Genomic DNA, 20,218 nt, shown 5'->3' with positions numbered 1-20,218 from the left:
TGCCGCCCGGTAACCCTTGCGCTTGGGTCTGTATCTGTAACCCTACAGTCCCCATACCTGCACTTTTGGACACCTGCTCTCTGCACTTACCCTTGCACCTGCTGGCCGCACTTCTTGTTATTGTTTTGATCCCATGTACAGCATTGCTCCTTCCCCTTTCCCCTGGTACTTTTCCCCTCCCACTCCCCCTCCCCTGCACTTGTACAATCTCAAAGTCACTTGGCTTAGTAAGATCCTTCCTTGCCTCGTTGCGCCTTGAAACACTTTTGTATAGGCGTGTTACAAATGCCATATCATATCATACTCACCTCTTACCCGTGCATGTCCTTCATTCACAATGCCTCTGTATGGCAAGTACTGATGGGTGGGTGCAAGGAAGAAAAGCGGTATGCACCTTCCTGCTTTATACTCATGCAAGCAAAGTCAAGAACAATTTGAAATATGGAATTATAAACACTTTTTTAAAAAAAATCATGTTTTCATGAAAACAATACAGTTTTTCCATGGACGCCGAATAATTACAGCAATCAATTTCTGAATTAAATGAAATCATAAAAGCTTCACATCTGGTGTCATTTGCTTCCCGCTGATATCAAGCACTTGGAGCTCACGATGCTTCCATGCGAAAGACGCCTTCTTACAGGAGCAGCATTTGAGATAAGGATGGCCCTTATCCCGCACATGTTATCACAGGAGTTAAATGGAGTATACCATGTGAGTGAGTTTTTATGAAGTCCTCTGGGCCGAGCCATGCTGTGTCTGCTATCGAGTCGACGAATCCCTGTCCCAAAGTCAAAGTCAAGCTTCTGGAGGTCATCCAATGAGACATAATCGCATTGCAAGGGCTTCCTGGCAGAAGAAGCAGCACTTTGCACTATGCAGAGCGTGATTAATCATGAGTCGGGATTGCATCACTTCTAGAACACATTCAGAGGCAGTAATCTTTTTTTAATTTTGCAAAGTAATCAAGTTAACAAATTTGGTTATATTTCAAGAAAGGAAATCCTACACCTTGTCAACAAGACAGAGAGCCTGATGAGTGGCACTGGGAGTATTTCTCATTGAGGGACAGTCATGGAAATACAATAATTGATTTGTGGCTTCCTGAATTGGCCTTTCATTTCCGTTTGTCTCTCCAGCCATGGCCCCCTCAACTAGGGCGAGCACTGACCTGGCATCCTGCGATCCCCGCTAGCCAGCAGATGAGAGGTCCACTCGTTGCACTGAGCCTTGTCGTCCAACGCTCTCGGGAAAGGATGGCTCTAGAACTGCTGGCAGGCAAAGCTCTCCACGAGAGAACCAAGCTTGTTTCAATGGTGTGGGCGCCCAGGGCGGGCTGAGTATTTTTCTTTACATTATAAATCCAAGAAGAATAAGAATGCTAGATAACCAGGAACTCATGTTGCCCTTTGTTGTGATCTGTGGTAGCTGGTCTTGGGCCTACAGGAGGAGCTGGCAGAAGTGATTGTTCTGTAGCTTTTGAGGCATCCCCATGCCCGGCCGGAGTATGGGGCTTGTTCTCCTGCAGGTCAGAAGCTTCTGAAGGTCTGGTTCCCTGCCCATGCTGTCACCATGCACCTCGTGACAGTTACGCTGCCCCCTTGACAATGGCCAGGAAGGCCAAGGTAAGAGCCAGGGCTTGCGCAGGGCAGAGAGATGACCCCCGACCAGGAACAGCCTTGGCCACCGAAGTCTGGACTTGTCTCTGGCCCAAAGGCTGCGGCGGCCTGAACACGCTAAATATGGGCTCTTCTGAAGTAGCATTGCTTCGCAGCTGAGCGGGGAAAGCGTCCATCTGCAAAAAACCCAGAAAGAGTTGTCAGGGTCCAAGAGTTATTTCTCGTACGTGGAAGGGAAAGATATTGATGCAGGGTAAGAGAGAGAGAGGGGTTAAGAAAAGAGAGAGAGAGAGAGAGAGAGAGAGACTGAACGATGTATTTTGAGAGACAGAGGTGGGGTGGAGGAAGAGAAAAGGATGACTGCTTGGGAGGGAAGGAAAAAGAGAGCACAAAAGAGCATTAAGGGGATAGAAAGAGAGAATACAAGATCGACATGCGGAGAGCGAGGCACACTGATGGTGCCAGTAAGGGGAGAAAACAAGCCAACCCTTTATTCCCCCTCCTCCGGAGACAGAATGAACATTCATCCAACTCTGACCTACTTATTTAACATCTTAATTGCCATGCATTCACCTTATGACATGGTTAATGCATACACGGTCATTGATACACCTTAGGGAGGCTAAAAGCGCCACGAGCTCAACAGCAGAAGCTTTTTTTTAAAGCACATGCTTCAAAAAGGAGTATGTTTGTGCCATATAGGAGAGAGATGGGAAGTAACAAATGTTAGGGCTGGGAGACCCCGCTTTTGCATGGTCATCCGACTATGGGGATCTTTTGCACTTATCCTGGCTTTGTTCGCTTGCACTTGTCTGTTTCACATTGTCCTGTTGGGCACTTGGCTTATTGCACTTAATATGCCGGACTTTTCCAAGGTTCAGATCACCCCCTCCCCTTCCGGCCCCACTCCCTCCAAGATGGGGCTTGGGGCACTACGAAGTGATCGTGACACGTGCTGTGCTTTATAAAACAACAATAGGTCAATAAATACATTCTGCGTCCTACCACAGCGACTGAAATGTGTTTTTGTCCAGTGTTACAAATATTTCCTGCATACATCATACGCAAAAATGTGGTTAATCATCGCAATGTTACTTTGGCCATCTTTTATCATGTCTTCCAACACTAGATCAATTCTGCTCCACTTGCATTTTAGTTTTGGCCTGGTCATTGAGCTCTGTCGCCCTCCCACGGGAAAGAAACGCCTGGTTATTGGTTAATCACTAATGACTGTAGATTTTGATCTTGGTTTAATGGCCGGAAAGGGGGGCTGAAAAGATTCAAGGAAATGATTGTGCAGTGAATCTGAAGAGAAAATAGCACACGCCACAATTCAGAGTGTGTGGGTCTGTGTGGTGCCCCGCAACATGCCACATCACTTCAAATGACCCCAAAGGGAGCACGTGGGGTGGGCATAGCCTCGCAAGCACCAAAGATGGCACCTGCAGGACCCATCCTACGACCACAGGGAACTAAACACTGAAGAGCACATGGAAGGACACAGCAAAGCCTAATATCAGATGATCCTGCCACAGCCTGATGATCCTGCCACAGGCTTGAACGTGCATATCAAATGGCAATTTATGATTAAGGTGGCATAACGTTTTCATCTTAAACTCAGTGGTTTCTTAAGCAACCACTGTCACTGCCACCGTCAAATAGTCACAACTCCCCTGCCCATGAACGCCTCTCGTTGTGCTGTCCCCCTCCAAATCATTTTTTTTTTACAGTTGTTTGTTTTTTGTGTTGGCCCTCACATCAAATTTAAAATGACCTGAACCAGTTTGGGGGTACCCCAGAGCTCTTTCTTGTTGCCCTGTGTGGGAAGATGCATGTGGTTTGTGTTAGTAAATGTGGCTCCATGAGCCGTGTGTGGTGGCGGCCGAGCTATACTTTCACAAGGGCAGTGGCTGAGTCATGGTTGCTTCACAAAGCACAACTGGTGAATTGATTTGTTGTGTTACTTTTTATTGCAAGCATAACGTACCTTTAACAACCGTGTTGCACTGAATTCCAATGTGTTTTTAGGGAAATCTTAAAAGTAGACGGTCCATTTAATCATAATTGTTCACAGAATGTTTATTTTTGTTAAACACTATCTTACCAGCAGTGCCCACTGACTCTGGCAACATCCAGTAGGCACTTTGCCCGGGCATGGCCTTCTGTCAGGCACAGAGCATGCCTGAGCCACCTGTACTGGCTACCGTGCCGGTGCCATGCCCAGTGGGCTCTTTGCCTTTGGCCATGACCAGTGGTTTCCTTGCCTTGGCCATGAGCATATGCCCCCAGTACTTCCATAGTGGCCACTGGCCATAGCCTGCAGCCATGGGCAGCAGTCAGTTTTCCAGGGACATGGCCTTTGGTCATGCCCCGGCACCCTGAATCCATATGTAGTGCGCACTAGCCATCGCCTATGGCCATAGCCAATGATAACATTGCCAAGGGTCCTTCAAACCAACCATAATGGGCATGGCCTGCAGACACTGTGAGAGTTCAATTCATATCCATGAAATGGGTGGTGGTTTGCAGTCCTATTGACCCCCTGTGGGATCCCCCGCCCTCGCCCTGCCTACGGTTGGGTGAACCCAAGATGATTGTAATTTGCCATTCTAAATAATGTTACCTCCTCCCATCCAACCAAATTAGCTGCCTTTTAGACTAGGCAATCTGGTTGCCTTTTACTGCTTTCGGGGAACCAAACAGGAATGTGTACAAATATACACCAATCCACTTCTTGATACAAGGGGGTTGGTCTGCGCATAATCTGGCCAGTCCAAAATATGATTAATGGGATGTTTGCCACTTTGGGCTACATTTGACATTTACATTTACATTTTTACATTAAAACAAACAGCTTTTTGGATCTGCTCTAACTTTGCGAAAGCAAACTTTCGGGACAAGATGGTCGTTTGTTGCAAAACTTTGGCGAGAACCCGTCCAGTGGTTTGGGCTATAGGTGAGAACAAGATTTGCCCTATTTGAGATTGAATAAGAAATTGACGTTTTGGGTTCCTCCTAACACTTCCTTTCCCACTTTAATGGATCCCTCCGGAATCTTACCCAAAAAATTCAGTCAGGTCTATGTAGTTTAAGTTTTATGAAGATTCATCGAATGGTGCCAAGGTTATAAGCCTCTGGAAAAGTGTTCTTCCTACCAGGGGTCTATTAAACCGAGCCAATTCCCCCTGTAGGCATGGTATGGCCACCACTGCCCAGTGGACACCTCAATCACACGCTCAGTGCCCACGGTGCATGACTTCTGACCATACCCTGTGGGTAGTGTGCCTGGGCATCGCCAAGAGGCTCAGTGTCCACTGGACATTGTCTGTGGCTATGCCTAATGGACAGCGTTCCCTGGTGCATGGCCTTTGACCTCAAAGTGCCAACTGGAGACTGCCTGTGACCATGCTCTGGGGTTGCTATGCTCGGGGCATGGCCTTTTGCCTCAAAGTGACCATGCTCAGGGGTTGCTATGCTCGGGGCATGGCCTTTGGCCATGCTGCATCCACATCACAAACAAATCTCAACAATGGCTGACACAATGCCAAGGCACCAGTTCCAGTTTGTCCAAAATGATGTACGGTGTTGAACTGAATGGCGCACCATATAACATCGATTGGGATAGATTGAAGGGAGGCTTTGGAAGAGAGTCCTGGGAATGCCCTCCTCTCTTCCCATGGCATCCCTCGCTTTGAATTAGGTTTCCTGTCTCTGCAATACTGGTTGAATTGGCGCGTAATATCAATCTTTGGAAAAATGGTGTCTCCTTTGCCAAATACTCTGTTCGAGAAATCTTCAGGAGTGTCTGAACCGAAAGGTTTCCCCATTCCTGAATGAAATGTCAGCCCTTACTGATGAACTGTTAAATCAAATGAACAAAGACCGATTTGTATTAGTAACAAATCCCCTGTCTATAAAAAAGTCACTAAAGGAGTGGGACTGGATCACTACCATTGACAAAACACGATGCTACAGAATCCACTCAACTTTCCCAGCTATTGATCAACCGCTAGGAGATTCGCCCAAATACCTCTGTTGCTTTGCTTGCCCTATCACAAGACAAGCTTTCCTGAGATTCCGTTTCTATGTTTTGCCACCCGATGAAATTCCACATGTTAGATCTGTGATACAAGAGGCAACAAATGATATCTGCACACATTGTAATGTTGCGGAAAGGCCAGAAACCCTCCAACATCTCTTGGTAGAATGCACTGCCTTGGCAGATATAAGAACACAGCACTTAGGCTGCTTCCTCTGTAGTAAGAATGGTTTTGTACTTGTAGACGGTATGTGGAAACGGCTGTCAGCCGATTCTAAGTTATTTTTAACATATGCAGTGATCCAAACGCTCAAAGAACTAAACCTATATAGCTAACATGATCATTTTAAAACAAATATGGAATTATACGATTAACTGATAGAATATGTGTGAACTGTGGAAATTGTAATCTGACTTCTTGCGTTCTTCCTTGTTGTTTTTAATGTATTGACAATGTATTGATCTGGATTTGTAACCTATTTTATCTTCTTCCTATCTAAAATTGAATTGTAAAACATTTTCTGCAAGAATTATTTTCGGAAAATGTTCTCTTTTATGTATAAGATCAAATTGTTCATCAAATTGCAAAAACAAAAAAAACGATGAACCAAAGGCTTTTGTATGGCCATGAGAAAATTGACTTTGTCCCAGTTGGAATTAGAATTTGGATCAAAATCGCTGAAATTAAGGTTCACACCCCGAGTGGTCGCGTACATTCCATCCTCATCTTGTGTACCCCAAGACCCTATTTTCCTCTATCCACTGAAACCTGGAGACTTGTGGTCACTCAGAATGGGACTAGGTGCTTGAAGCTATGAGTTCTGCAACCGCTACGCAGGGGACGATGAAGGGTGAAACTCTGAATGGATCAGCCCCAAGCCATCTTTCAAGTCTGTACTCAGTAGAAGGACCAGATAATGTCATAAATGAGGAGACCACATATCACAGGAGGCACCGTGTTCACTCACAGCCCATTGATTTCATTACACCGCTGAATGTATTCTGGGTGATGGAGTCCCGGTTCATTCAAATGAACCAAGCACTGTGTACACACTAGGAAGACATATTGTTTGGCTACTAACCACACACAGTGTAGCAAAAGACCGACATACTCACAACTCTGGAAGGGACCAAGATGGGGTTCTGGAATACGGTCCAGACCACCGCCTCGTCACAGGTGGGGATGGTGAGAGAGCCCATGTATCGGTAGTAGGAGGTGCGGTTCACGCCTTCGAGTAACATATCAATGGAAAGGGAACCGTTTAACGGCACGCTACCTGTAAAAAGCAAAAGGACCAGTGTTAATAGATCTGCTGACTGCAATACAGGGCCGTCTGCTAAAGGGGATGAAATAACTGCGTCAGAGCCAAGGGAAATAACTGCGTCCGAGCCAAGGGACAAACATGGCGTCTCTCGCGGTAGGGCCAGCACAGGAAGCAGTAAATCCCGTTGAGGGGCCAGCTTGATTCCATCGTGCAGGACGGGAAAATGGCAGCTCACTGAATTTGCCAATGCATCCTCGGGTGCCCACTGCCCACCTTGTCTCTCTGGCAGGAAAGGAGGAACAGAGCGTGTGCGCCGTTTTATATAGCAGTCCTTTGTCCCGAGGTGATGATATACCAGGACTGTGCAAAGGACTCTATGTAAGTACATGCACAAACTCCAGAGCCCACGGCAGGGATTTCAGCAGTGTTTGTTTTATTTGGACAAATAAATCAGACTCTGTCGTCTTTTTGCAGTGGACATTTTCATTTCTTTCATGTGTGTTTTGCAGGGTTTGTGGTCCATCTAAGGAAAGGGTGAGATTGGCGTCACTTTTATTAGTGTGACCTTCACTTCCGGCAGCCATCTTTTTTACGCTGAAGGCAGCTACAAGTTCCAGGATGCGGTGCGTCTGCCGGGGGTGGGAACTACGATATATTTGAGCCCAGGTCAAGGTGAGCAGCCCGTCTCTTTTAAAAACACACGCACTGTTCTAAAAGAGTAGATTTTGGAAAAAGCTTAGGTGACTTGTTTTGTACTGCTTTCCTCATGCCCTGCAAGGTTTTATTGCTAAGCCATTGTTTTGTGTTTGGGAGTGACTCTTTTCTAGAATTGTAACCACTGTAACCACACTATCGTTGTATTTCTGCTACCTAATTTGCACTGTGGTATCCGAGTGTTCCCTTCAGGCATGCTACCATATTTGACACTGTGCTACTGAAGTATTCCTTTCACTTGTGTTCCCGGATTTGATATTGTGCTACTGGAGTGTTGCCTTTTGGTATGCTACTAGATTTGATACTAATGTTCTGGAGTGTTCCCTTCATATATGCTACCAGATTTGACACTGCTACTGGAGTTATCCCTTCAAATATGCTAACAGGTTTAACACTGTGCTTCCGGAGTGTTGCTTTCATTAATGCTAACAAGTTTGATATTACTCTCTACTGAGTGAGGAACTTCTTGAGTGGGGATCTCATAAGGTGTACTCTCGCGACCCGTATGTTAGTGCTATTAAAGTTGGCAATGGTTTTCTTATTTTATTATTTTATTCTTGTGTCGCAAGGATGTAGGTCAACACGGAGACATAGAGTCCCTCAGCTCCGTTTGTAAAATAAGCAGTAGTTTGTTTGTGCCTACACCTCTTTGCGCCAAATTTCTGATGTAAATGAATAAAAGTACGTAGTCAAGTTTCTTCAAGTATATTTTCTTAATTTATTTGATATATGTTCTGCCCATATGGATGACACGTGTTTCGGCGTTCCATTGGCGCCTTTTTCAAATCTGGGCTGAATGCAAGCGTAACATGTAATAAAACAAAACACAAAATATAACATATGAAATAGCATTTTAGCATATTTTATAACACATTTAGTAGTTAGAATAGTGACTTAGGCTGTGTAGTATATCCTTTTAGCATTCTCAAATTGCATGAACACCTAAAAGTGCAGCACCTCTTAGTTACCTCAAATGGTTAAAAATAAATCCATTACAGTGACTATGTTAGTTTTTTAAAATTAAATTTGTGCAATCCGAAAAAGAAGTAAGTATGGGATGGCATGGACCTAACAATTTTTGGCTGTCAGAAAAGCATGTGAATTTGTTTTCTTACCCTTATTGAATGTAATGCGAATCTCCCTTTCCTTATTTCCGGGAATTAGTTTTTAGTTGAAGTGTATCACGGTAGTTCCAGGGTTAAATCCCACCTAGAACAAATTTGGTTGTTCTGTTATGCTAACATTAGCCTTTTAACCTTCTATCGGATTGATTCTTTATGCATGATTCCCTAGCATATATTTAGACACATTTTAAACTCTAGTAAGCATGACTAGTAACATCTTTCTCATTGCATTTGTGTTTACCAAAACACCCTTTCGTGTGAGTTTGAAATCCCAACCAAAATATATTTTGTTTATGCCACTCGGCATCAAGCGGGGAGCAAATCGGTTACCAGTCATTGTAACTGAAAAAGTAATTCCTAGCGACCGCTAGAGTAACAGAATGCATGAGACCAAGGATATGTAATGCGATTGGAGGATTGTAAATATGAATAGCACTTTTTACACAAATGCAATGAGAAAGATGTTACTAGTCATGCTTACTAGAGTTTAAAATGTGTCTAAATATATGCTAGGGAATCATGCATAAAGAATCAATCTGATAGAAGGTTAAAAGGCTAATGTTAGCATAACAGAACAACCAAATTTGTTCTAGGTGGGATTTAACCCTGGAACTACCGTGATACACTTCAACTAAAAACGAATTCCCGGAAATAAGGAAAGGGAGATTCGCATTACATTCAATAAGGGTAAGAAAACAAATTCACATGCTTTTCTGACAGCCAAAAATTGTTAGGTCCATGCCATCCCATACTTACTTCTTTTTCGGATTGCACAAATTTAATTTTAAAAAACTAACATAGTCACTGTAATGGATTTATTTTTAACCATTTGAGGTAACTAAGAGGTGCTGCACTTTTAGGTGTTCATGCAATTTGAGAATGCTAAAAGGATATACTACACAGCCTAAGTCACTATTCTAACTACTAAATGTGTTATAAAATATGCTAAAATGCTATTTCATATGTTATATTTTGTGTTTTGTTTTATTACATGTTACGCTTGCATTCAGCCCGGATTTGAAAAAGGCGCCAATGGAACGCCGAAACACGTGTCATCCATATGGGCAGAACATATATCAAATAAATTAAGAAAATATACTTGAAGAAACTTGACTACGTACTTTTATTCATTTACATCAGAAATTTGGCGCAAAGAGGTGTAGGCACAAACAAACTACAAGTTTGATATTACACTAACTTCAGGGATGCTTACCAGTTTTAACACTCTGCTTCCGGAGTGTTCCCTTTACGCATGTTACCAGATTTGACACTGTGTTACTTGAATTATCCCTTTAAGTATGCTACCAGATTCAACACTGTGCTACTGGAGTGCTCCCAGATTTGACACTGTATTGCAGGAGTGTTGCCTTCAGGTGTGCTACCAGGGATGACACTGTGCTACTGGAGTGTTGCTTTTATGTATGCTAATAGGTTTGATATTGCACTAACTTCAGGCATGCTTACCAGGTTTAACACTGTGGTTCCGGAGTGTTCCCTTTAGGCATGTTACCAGGTTTGACACTGTGCTACTGGAGTGCTCCTTCAGGTATGCTAACAGGTTTGACACTATACTACTGGTGTGCTCCCTTCATGCATGCTTCCAGATTTGACACTAAGTTATTCCTTCAAGTATGCTCACAGATTTGACACTCTGTTGCTGGAGTGTTGCCTTCAGGTATGCTACCAGGTTTAACACTGTGCCACTGGAGTGTTCCTTCCAGGTATGTTGCTAGGTTTTACCCTGTCCTAAGGGATATTGCTCTACTAGAGGGTTGTCTTCGGGTAGGCTACCAACCTCTGCTTTTCCCGCCCCAGTCCACGTGCTCTCGGTCTGGTGACACACTTCATGTCAAGCTCATAACCAGCACATCCTCTCAGTAAAGCTTCCCCTGACCAGCCATGCTTGGATCCACCCATCCCAACAAGGTCACGCCGAAAGAGCCAGCCCAACCACATGGTCCCGCACCCTTGAGATTGGCCATACCTGGATCTCTGATACTCGACAGCAGGCTGGTCAGGTTTAGGAATGCATTGGCGCTGGCAGCTTCAGACACCTGTGCAATAGATATATAGAAAAAAGATGGATAATGTGCGACCAGAAATTCCCAGCATTCCCCCCACCCACCAACACGCGCCAAGCATCAACAGATATTATCACCACTAATAGCCAGAAACACCTTCAAGCATCACCAGTTACGTGAACAGGGCACAACCTCTTAAGAAGGTAGTAGGAGAAAACATCCAGCAGATACACACAAGTAACAGAGGGGGATGTGGGGGCGTCAACAGATATGAATAACAGAGGGATGCCAGCAGATATAACCACTCAACGGATGAGACTGGAATCGCATATCACAAGGAACAGAATAACAGATCAGGAGATAGTGTAAATAACAGAGGGATACCCGCCGACATAACCACTCACACGCTAAAACTGGAATCACTTATCACAAGGAACAGAGGAAAAGATCAGGAGATAGTGTAAATAACAGAGGGATACCAGCAGATATAACCACTCACACAATAAGACTGGAATCACATAACTCAAGGAACAGAGGAAAAGATCAGGAGAAAGTGTAAATAAAAGAGGGATATGTCCAGAAATAACCACTGACTAGAGGGAAATACCAGCAGATCTCATCAGTCAAAGGGAGGCACCAGCAGATATTAGCAATGAGGTAAGAGTAGTTTTGGACTGCTGCGTCCCAAAAGGTTTCAATTTTTGTGTTACGTGAAAATCCCTGTGATTCATATGTGCAAGTAATGTGTGGCTCCTGCAGCTTCTCTTTCAACCAGCTGGCCCATAGATGCACTGCGTTACTGGGAATGTTGGTTGGTGGCGGCGAGGCTGAAATCCTCATGTAATTTTTGAGTTCCATGTTGAGTGCTACAACATGAGGGTATCTTTGTCCTTCAAAGCCCATCGCTAAATATGAAAAAAGCAACATTACCTGGAATTAAGGCTTTCCTTGGTCTTTGTGTAGCACGAACCAAGCCCCTTTCCAATGTTGATGTCTAGCTACTCTTCCTAATGGTGCCCCCTGCACCTTGATGTCCCTCTCAGCTTGCATTACCTTCTTTAAGTGTCGATTAGACAAGCATCTTGTCTGCAGTATGACTCTGATGCCTGCTCCAAAGCTTCAGTCCTGGTGTCAGGGAGACAAGTGGGGCGAAATGCCTGAGCAAGACCCATTCTGCATTCTGTCTGCATGGAAGTGTGGGTGAGAATGAAACAGGTTGGGCTCCCCGATAATGTTGAAGCTCAACATGGTTTACATGTAACACCCCGCCAAGTTCCTAAGGGGCTCCTGGGTCAACTAAGTGATTAACCAGACTCCACTTGATCAGGTTAAATGTGAGAAATCCATGTGCTATCCAAAGGCATACACTCCCTGGCTTGCCAATTACAATGGGATAGCTTTTTATTCTTACTTGAGCAAAGGTTGAAGTTGGTAGGTAAAGGGGTGTACAATAAACAGAGGACTGCCTACTTGGCCGTCCCCAAAAAGGGGAGGAGGGTTATCAATCAACAAAAGGTGGCCCAACAGTACTTGGCACACTAGGGTTACACGGATATCTTGCAGCGTCAAAGGAGTGTCCACTTTCCACCAATTATGTCCCAGGGATACATTTGTTCCCCATGATCGATTTCCCCAACTGATTCCTGCTTTCCTCTTAAGCCGAGTCCTAGGGTCAGGGTAGGGTGAAGGAAACCCCAAGACGACATAGGCAATACAAGGTGAAGCTGCCTCCTAAGTGTTCGCGTGTCTGAGTAAATCTAACAACATGAACGTGGGCTAAGCTAAAAAGACTTACATTCTCACAGTCTCAGGGTGTTTAATGTGATAACCTCCTCCCTGGGCAACACCCTTCAGATTCCACTCGTCCTCCCCCTACTTGCCCTAGGAGACTCTGTGAACTCCTTCCAGGGCAAGACTATGCAGCCCCCCCTTTCCAAGGGGACTCCCTGTGAAGAGCTCCTCCCCCCCACAACCAGGGTCATTATGAGGCTGCAGTAATTATAATCCACCAGCCAGCTGCAAGGTTGCGACCACAAACCAGCATAGTACCAGGTATGCTCCCTTGCTACCCGAGCCGCATGCGCTCCCTCGCATCGTAGGTCCCCTCATCCTGCTTGCATGCGTGAGCTCCCTCACAACTTGGCCGCGTGCGCTCCCTTGCTTCTCTAGCGGCGTGCGCTCCATCGCATCTTAGGTCCCCGCACCCTGTTCCGTTCCCCACTCCTGCGTTTCCCTTCCTTCCTCTCGCATCTCAGCCCTTCCCTCTTCGATCTATTGTGTACTATTCTGACACGGTCTCGTGCTCCACTGTTTTTCTGGGATTACTTTGAATTGCCTGCATTATTATTCTAGGTTCCTGTGGTGTTCTATGCCTTGTTGACTGCATTGACTTGTCTTTGCTCTCTACGGTTCTGGATATTGTGTTGCTATCCACGGTTTGTGGCAACACATTGCAATTACCTGCATTCCTCACTTCTAGGTTCCCTGCTGACCTCTGTGTTTTGCTTTTGGCCCTCTACTATATCTGCATTCTTTACTTCTAGGTTCCCTGTTGTGCTCTTTTCTTTGTAGGTCCGTTCTTGTTTTTTGTTGTGCCCTCCTCCCTTTCATGTCCCCCTTGTGCCTCCCTCTCATCGGCCCCCCTGCGGGACCACCCCCCCTCCTCTGCCTCAGCTCCTCTTTCCCTACCGCCCTTTTCTCCCTGCACCCCCTTTGGTGCTCTCTGTCTCACCTATCTTTACTAATTGCTTTTATATCGACTATCCTATCCCTCTCACTAGGTCTGGCAGGAAGAAGCTCAAAAGGGACATCCTGGTCTCCAACCCAGGCCTCCCTATCACTGATACCTATACTAGAGCTTCTTCCAGACAGACCCTTACCGAAATACTCTTTGTTGTTCCCTCTCCAGGCCTATGGACCCCCTATATGTTCTCTATTCTCTCTCCTTTTCCCTCTTCTCCCATTAATTATGGCACCCGGTGGGAGACCCTCCTATCCCCCTTCCACTCCTCTACGACCATCATTAATGTCTACTTAAATAGCACTGTCTTGGTCCAGGGGCCTTAGAACAATCCCCTCCTCTTTGATCGATGCATTCTGCTGCTTATCAACTTCCATTCCTCTTCTGCTATCCCTCCTTACCCCTCGGTGGCTCCTCTGCCGCCTCCTTCTTCTGCCACCTCTTCAGCACTACCTGCTGCTTCTCTGGCCACCCTGTTGCCTCCCTTCTCCACCACCCCTTTGGCACTCTCTGCTCCCTCTATGTCTACCCTGCCTTCTCTTCCTTCTTCCTCTGCCCATCCTCGATCACCTCCAACACTTCCACAGGGTGTACCTCTGGCCTTTACCCCTCCCCGGAAGTCCTTCAAATGTGGCAATGTGCTCCACATTGCTACTCTCAAATCTCGTTCAGCTGTCAAACACTCCTGACATCTGCCGTCTCCTGGCAGAGCTTGATTTGGATGTACTCGGTTGATGTCCAGCTCTGTCGCGGGTTTCAACACTCTCCTTCCCAATGGTTACAAGATCCTCTCCGAACCCAGAACCAACCGTCCCTGTGGGGGTGTAGCCTTGATTTTCCCAGAGTGGATCCCTGCTTCTATCTTTCCAATGCAGCACTACTCCTCCTTGGAATGCCTGGTCTGCAGGCCCTCTATCTCTCTCCTGGCCTCTCTCTTACTGTGGCCACTATATACAGGCCGCCTGGCCAGGTTGCCCTCTTCCTCTCTGAGTGGGCTTACCTCTCCTCCTTGCCTCTAACTCTCAACTTCTCCTATCAGACTTGAACATCCAGCCCTTCTTTAGGACTCTTTTGGAACCTCTGTGATATACTCTCCCCCTCCCTCTCTCCCCCTCCCTATCTCCCCCTCTCTCCCCTTCTCTCTCCAGCACTGCCACCTACCTTCTCGGTCATCCGAAACATGTGTCAGTTGAGGCTTTTGCCACTACTTTCTCTCCTCCTGCACCTTTGTCTGACTCACACCCTGACACAGCCCTTGCTAACCTTCATCTCTCTATCTCTAGCACTCTGGATGTATTTGCCCCTGTCATGAGGATCCATTTGAATCCCAAATCTAAGTGCAACTCTTGGTACGATTTCGGCCTCACCTCCCCTTAACACAAGTGTAGGGCGGCGGAGAGGAAGTGGAGGGCATCGGGTGCACCCCTTGACAAACTGGCCTACCGCCTGCTCCAAAGGCAGTACATACTTTCTATCCTCTCTAAGAAGAGAGCCTATATCCACGCCTGCATCTCTGCGGCATCTAACAACTCGGCCAAACCTTTCAAAATCTGCAAGGAGCTGGCCAATCCTGCTGCAGTCTCTACCTCTCCTGTTCCCTCCCAGGCCCTCTGCACAGCCTTGGCACCTCATTTCACTCCTAAAACTCAGGGCATCCTGTCCACCCTCTCTTCCTCTACCTCCTCCTCTATCAGTCCTGGCCCATCTGAGGCCGTCCCTCCTCCTTCTTTCTCCTCCTTTTCCCTGTGCACCCCTGACAATGTTTCTAGACAAGTCCGATCTATGAAGTCTCATCAAAGCGGGTTCTCCCCTGCTCATCCATGACCATCAAGGACCACATTAACACCCTTACTCCAGCCTTGACTGATTTCTGCAATCACTCCTTTGCCACTGGAACTTCCCCCTCCTCCTTAAGCACTCTCTTGTGCACCCCCTTCTAAAGAAGCTCTTGGCCGATTCTTCATCTCCGGCTAACTATCGCCCAATTTCAATCACTCCTTTCCTGGGATAACTTTTGGAAAAGCTGGCCATCTCCCAGCTTAATCTACATACGGAATCTGTTGGTTGACTCCATGACCGCCGGTCTGGTTTTAGAGCTGCCAGAAGCACGAAAACTGCTCTCCTAAACATCCGGGAAGACTTGCTGTCCAATCTAGACTCTAATCTCCCTTCTGTCCTCATTCTCCTCGATCCATCCTCTGCTTTTGACATGTTTTTCCATGCCATCCTGCTCAATCGCCTCTGAGACAACCTTGGTATTACTGATCAGGCCGTGGTCTGTCTGACCTCCTTTCTCACTGACTGACCCTCTCAGGTCCAACTGGGGTCTTTCCTCCTTTCTATCCCTCTCTCTACTTGTGATGTTCCCCAGGGCTCTAACCTCTCTCCCTGGCTCATCAACCACTACCTGGCATCTCTTGCCCACTGCATCGCTACTTTCTGCTCCAATTTTCAACGTTATGCGGATGACACTCAGCTCTCTTTCAGGCTCCCCTCAGCCACCTCTGCTTCTTCTCTCATACCTGACTGCCCGCAATTCAGGAATGGTGTGCCACACATGATCTCTGCCTTAATGCCAGTAAGACTGAGATCGTCCTCATTGGGACACCCGCTCCCTCCTTTCCTCTCTCTCTTTGGCCACCCACTCTGGGCCCTCTTCCTGCTCCTTCCCGTGACCCTTGGTGTTATCTTCGACTCCACCCTCTCCTGCTCTCCTCACATCTCTGATGTCTCTAAGAAGTCACACTATCAGCTGCGCCTCCCCAGATGTATTCTTCCTTTTCTCACTTTCCCCCTGAAGCTCACTACCTCCAGAGCTCTGGTCCTCTCTAGGCTGGACAATTGCAACAGCCTCTTTCTAAATCTTCCTGCCTCTACTCTTCGACCTTTACAAAGTATCAGACTAGGACTGTAAGACTTGTCCTTGGCCTCAAGCCAGGGATCGTATCTCTCCGGCTCTGAAATCTGTTGACTGGCTGCAAGGATGAAGTTCAAGACTCTCTGCATCATCCACAAGGCTTTCTGGGGCCTGGGACCACTCTATCTCCAATTTTCTCTTCCAAAACATCTTTCTTCTCGAGCTCTCTGCTCATCCACCTCCAACTCTGAGGGTCAGATGCTTCTCCAAGCAGAGAGTTGGGGGCAGATCTATTTCCTCACTGGGGGCCTCTCTCTGGAACAGCCTCCCTGCCTCTTTCAAACATGAGCAGAACCACCTCAGTTTCCGGAAGCAACTCAAGACCTTCCTTTTCGTTCCGTTTTCTCTCTTCCTCTCCCCTGCTGATGCATCTGACTGCTCTGCGCACTGGTCACCTGGTTACCCTCCGAACTCGGGCCCAGGCTCCTGCATGTCCAGTTACCCTTGTACTGCCTCTGGGCTCCCCAGCACTTAAGGGTCTGTATCTGCTACCCTACAGTCCCTTCTCTCTGCACTTATGAGCCACCCGCTGGCTGCACTTGTGAGTTAACTGCACTTCCCCCTGGCACTTCTCCCCTTCCCTCTTGCTGCACTTGCGCAATCTGAATGACATAAGGCTTAGTAAGATTGTTATTTTGTCCTCCCGTTGTTCCCCCTCCTTGTCTTGTCGCGCCTAGAAACACTTGTGTATAGGCGTGTAATCAATGCCACATCATATCATATTATATCATATATCATAACTACCATTGGGATCTGGGTAACAGCCCACAGCTGGCTCACTTTTTTCTACCCACTCACCCCCATAGCCTGCCCGCCACAGAAATATAACATACACCACCCACAAACTATTTAAATGTGCCTGCATAATTTACACCGTCATCTTCATTGCATGAGTATACACAATCCTATGTCAGACAGTGATAACCTGGTCTTATTATTTTCCCTTGAATTGCTCTTATACACTTAAGGTAACACACATACACATACACAATATTAGTCATGTAAAAATATTCCAAAACTCACAATCTATTAAATAATATATAAACCAACATGCAGATACATGGGATTTGCTGGAGAGTGGGAAGGGAATGATTTAAGAACTCCTTAAAAAAAACAATGCTACATACATTACATGCATCGCGACACATGTTTCAACCTCTTGCATTGCATGGGGTCTTCCTTAGGATGCCATTTCCCCATGGCTCTCATGTCATTAATCAAAACATATAGCTGTGACTGTTCAATGCCCATAAATACATATAAAGGAATAGGGCAACATCTTATTTGTATCTGTATAAGCGACCAGGCTTCAGACTGTTCTAATTTCGAATTAACTTTCTAAGAAATTAGCTTAATTATGCAATACATCTTATTTACATTTCTCGTTAATTTCCTTTCTTAGATATGTGCCACATGGTCGACCAATTGTTTCAGCATTAGTATCCATTTTGGAACCACTGTCAATCTATATAGACAATTTTTTAAGACCCTTCATTGGGCAGATGCACTCTTATGTAAAAGACACCACATCAATGCTGCACTTTCTGAAAGCCAAGACTATCGAACCACATGACCTGTTAGTATCTCTAGATGTTGAGGCGTTGTATACAAGCATTCCGCAAACGGAAAGCATTAAGATCATTCAAGAATACCGCCGGATTGGCCCTAGCACTGTAGTATATCCAGAGACTTTATACTTAAGTGCACCAGAGTAGCACTCACTGAGAACATTTTTTTTGTTTGAAGCTGAGTTCTTCAATCAGAAACCCTTAACGAGAATGGGAGCAACTTTTGCCCCAGACATCGCGAACATCTTTATGGACGGTTTTGAATCAAAGTTTGTCTATCTTGACAATAACCCTTTCAGCTCACGAATCATCAGTTCGTAATGGCGTCGCTACATAAACAATGTCTTTATGATCTGGAGAGGGGCCGAAAGCAGCCTGGCATCTTTTCTAACATGGCTAAACTCAAGGAACCAATACATCGGTTTCACAATGGCATTTGATTACAACAAAATGGCTTTTTTGTATTTAATGATAAGCAAATCATCTGAAGGCACGCTCGACACCGCTTTATTCAGAAAACCAATGGACAAAAATACACTACTGATGTATGATAGTTTTCACCCACAAATTTCAAGGAACAACTTGCCAGTGGATCGAGGTTTACATGTACGTAGGAATGGCAGTACTATGATGGACTTTAACCAGCACGGTAAAGAACAGAGCTCTCGTCTGAAGCAGGGGGGGTATACATTCCCCATGATTCGGAAAACATGCAATTGGCTCAACACACTCCCTGTGAGTAATATCTTACTCCACGGGACAAAACCAAATTAGATGAGATGACCTGTATTTCCACATTTAGCCCTTTGAGTAATCATCTTAGAAGATCGATCCTCAGAAATTGGCAGATGTTACAGGCACCTGATTCTATGCCCACCAAACCAAGGATTGGGCTTAAAAGACAAAGTAACCTACGAGATATGTTGGTACACTAAAGATCAGCAATGCACACTCTGGGAACTTCCCCCTGTAGTAGGCCACTGTAAGTGTGGCAACTGCGTTGTGTGTAGTTTGACATTGGCGCCTCAATTCTTTCACCAACTGCAGATCCCAATGGTTAATATATTGAATCAAATGCCCTTGTGGCTTGATCTATATAAGCGAGAGATCCGACATAGAATCTTTGAATACTGCTCATGCCTCAAGAACAGAGAAGGTGACAAACCGCTGGTGGCCCATTTCACTCAGTATAAGCACAAACCGACTGACATACTATAGTATGTCATACAAACAGTGGCATCAGCCCCTAGAGGAGGCGATCGAGACCTGATGTGGAGGAAACTCGAGCAAAAAATCTTTTTAGGCTGGATTGTGCGAACAACAGTTTGAACACCAGCATTGTATGGGGCCTCTTCATGCATTAGTGAGGTGTGCTCTAATCAAGAAATCAAAGCACTTCTTTATGTTGCAAGTGAGATTATAGGCATTTCTCCTATGGGCTCACCAGGACCAGCTTGGTACGTATCCCGAGGTCGCCCAGGACATTGTCTGAGGCATCCATGTCCTTTCAGAAGACGTCTAAATTTTAATTTTAAGAAAAGGCATTTTATGTTTTTCTGCTAACGATTTTTTGTTCAACAATTGGCCGAAATATTCTGTACCCAAAAAATCCCCCTGTATCTGTGTGGATGTTATAATTTTGCAATTAAGAAGGAACAACATTAGGCCACAGGCACACTTCATTTTATTATAATTTTTTGCACCGTCCATGGACTCAGTGCCATCCTTCTGTAACACAATCTCAGTTTGGAAGTAGCATGAAAACGAGGTAAGGTTGCGGCTAACAAAGCCTGACCAGCCTTGTTCACGGAATATAGATGGGGCCGCATTGCATTGAATGCATCCAGATTTTTGCATGAAAGCGAGGCTGGATCCGATTTCTGTGGCTCCCAAGCCTCACCTCCAGAACGAGGCTGGGAGTAAGATAATGGGAGATCAACATCCCTCTTAGCAACGACATGCGAGTTATGCCGCTAGCGTTTTTGTGAAAAGAAGCATAAGGTGGGCGACCACCTTATTTTGAAAGGATGCAAAGTTTCGATACCTGCAGTGCTCAGAGAAAGGACAGGCATGCTGGTGCACGAAGGCCACCGGTGGATAGTCTCCATCAAACGTCTCCTGCGTCAAAAAGTATGGTTCCCAAAATTAGATCTGGGAAGTGCGTCTGGGAAGAACTGGCGATGGACTTCTTTGGCACACTAAGAAATGGAG

At 45.7% G+C, this 20,218-nt stretch overlaps 1 protein-coding gene across 2 annotated transcripts in view; it reads right to left on the bottom strand.

The window, feature by feature from the left end:
- Positions 1-442: 442 nt before the first annotated feature.
- LOC138580779 (carbonic anhydrase 4-like) overlaps positions 443-20,218 on the bottom strand; it is a 165,648-nt gene continuing 145,872 nt past the window's right edge. The window contains exons 8-10 of one of the 2 annotated variants that reach the window (XM_069651593.1): positions 10,746-10,815; positions 6,775-6,935; positions 443-1,795 (exon numbers count right to left, since the gene is read on the bottom strand). In XM_069651593.1, coding sequence (XP_069507694.1) covers positions 1,589-1,795; positions 6,775-6,935; positions 10,746-10,815 — 438 coding nt within the window. In that variant the 3' untranslated portion in view covers positions 443-1,588. The remainder of the gene's footprint in view (positions 1,796-6,774; positions 6,936-10,745; positions 10,816-20,218) is intronic. The other variant, XM_069651594.1, reaches the window with a different exon arrangement.

Source organism: Ambystoma mexicanum, chromosome 3p (assembly GCF_040938575.1).
Source record: "Ambystoma mexicanum isolate Mex_15411 chromosome 3p, UKY_AmexF1_1, whole genome shotgun sequence".
Taxonomy (NCBI): Eukaryota; Metazoa; Chordata; class Amphibia; order Caudata; family Ambystomatidae; genus Ambystoma; species Ambystoma mexicanum.
The sequence above is the reverse complement of the archived record's forward strand: the minus strand, read 5'-3'. Positions and strand labels throughout refer to the sequence as shown.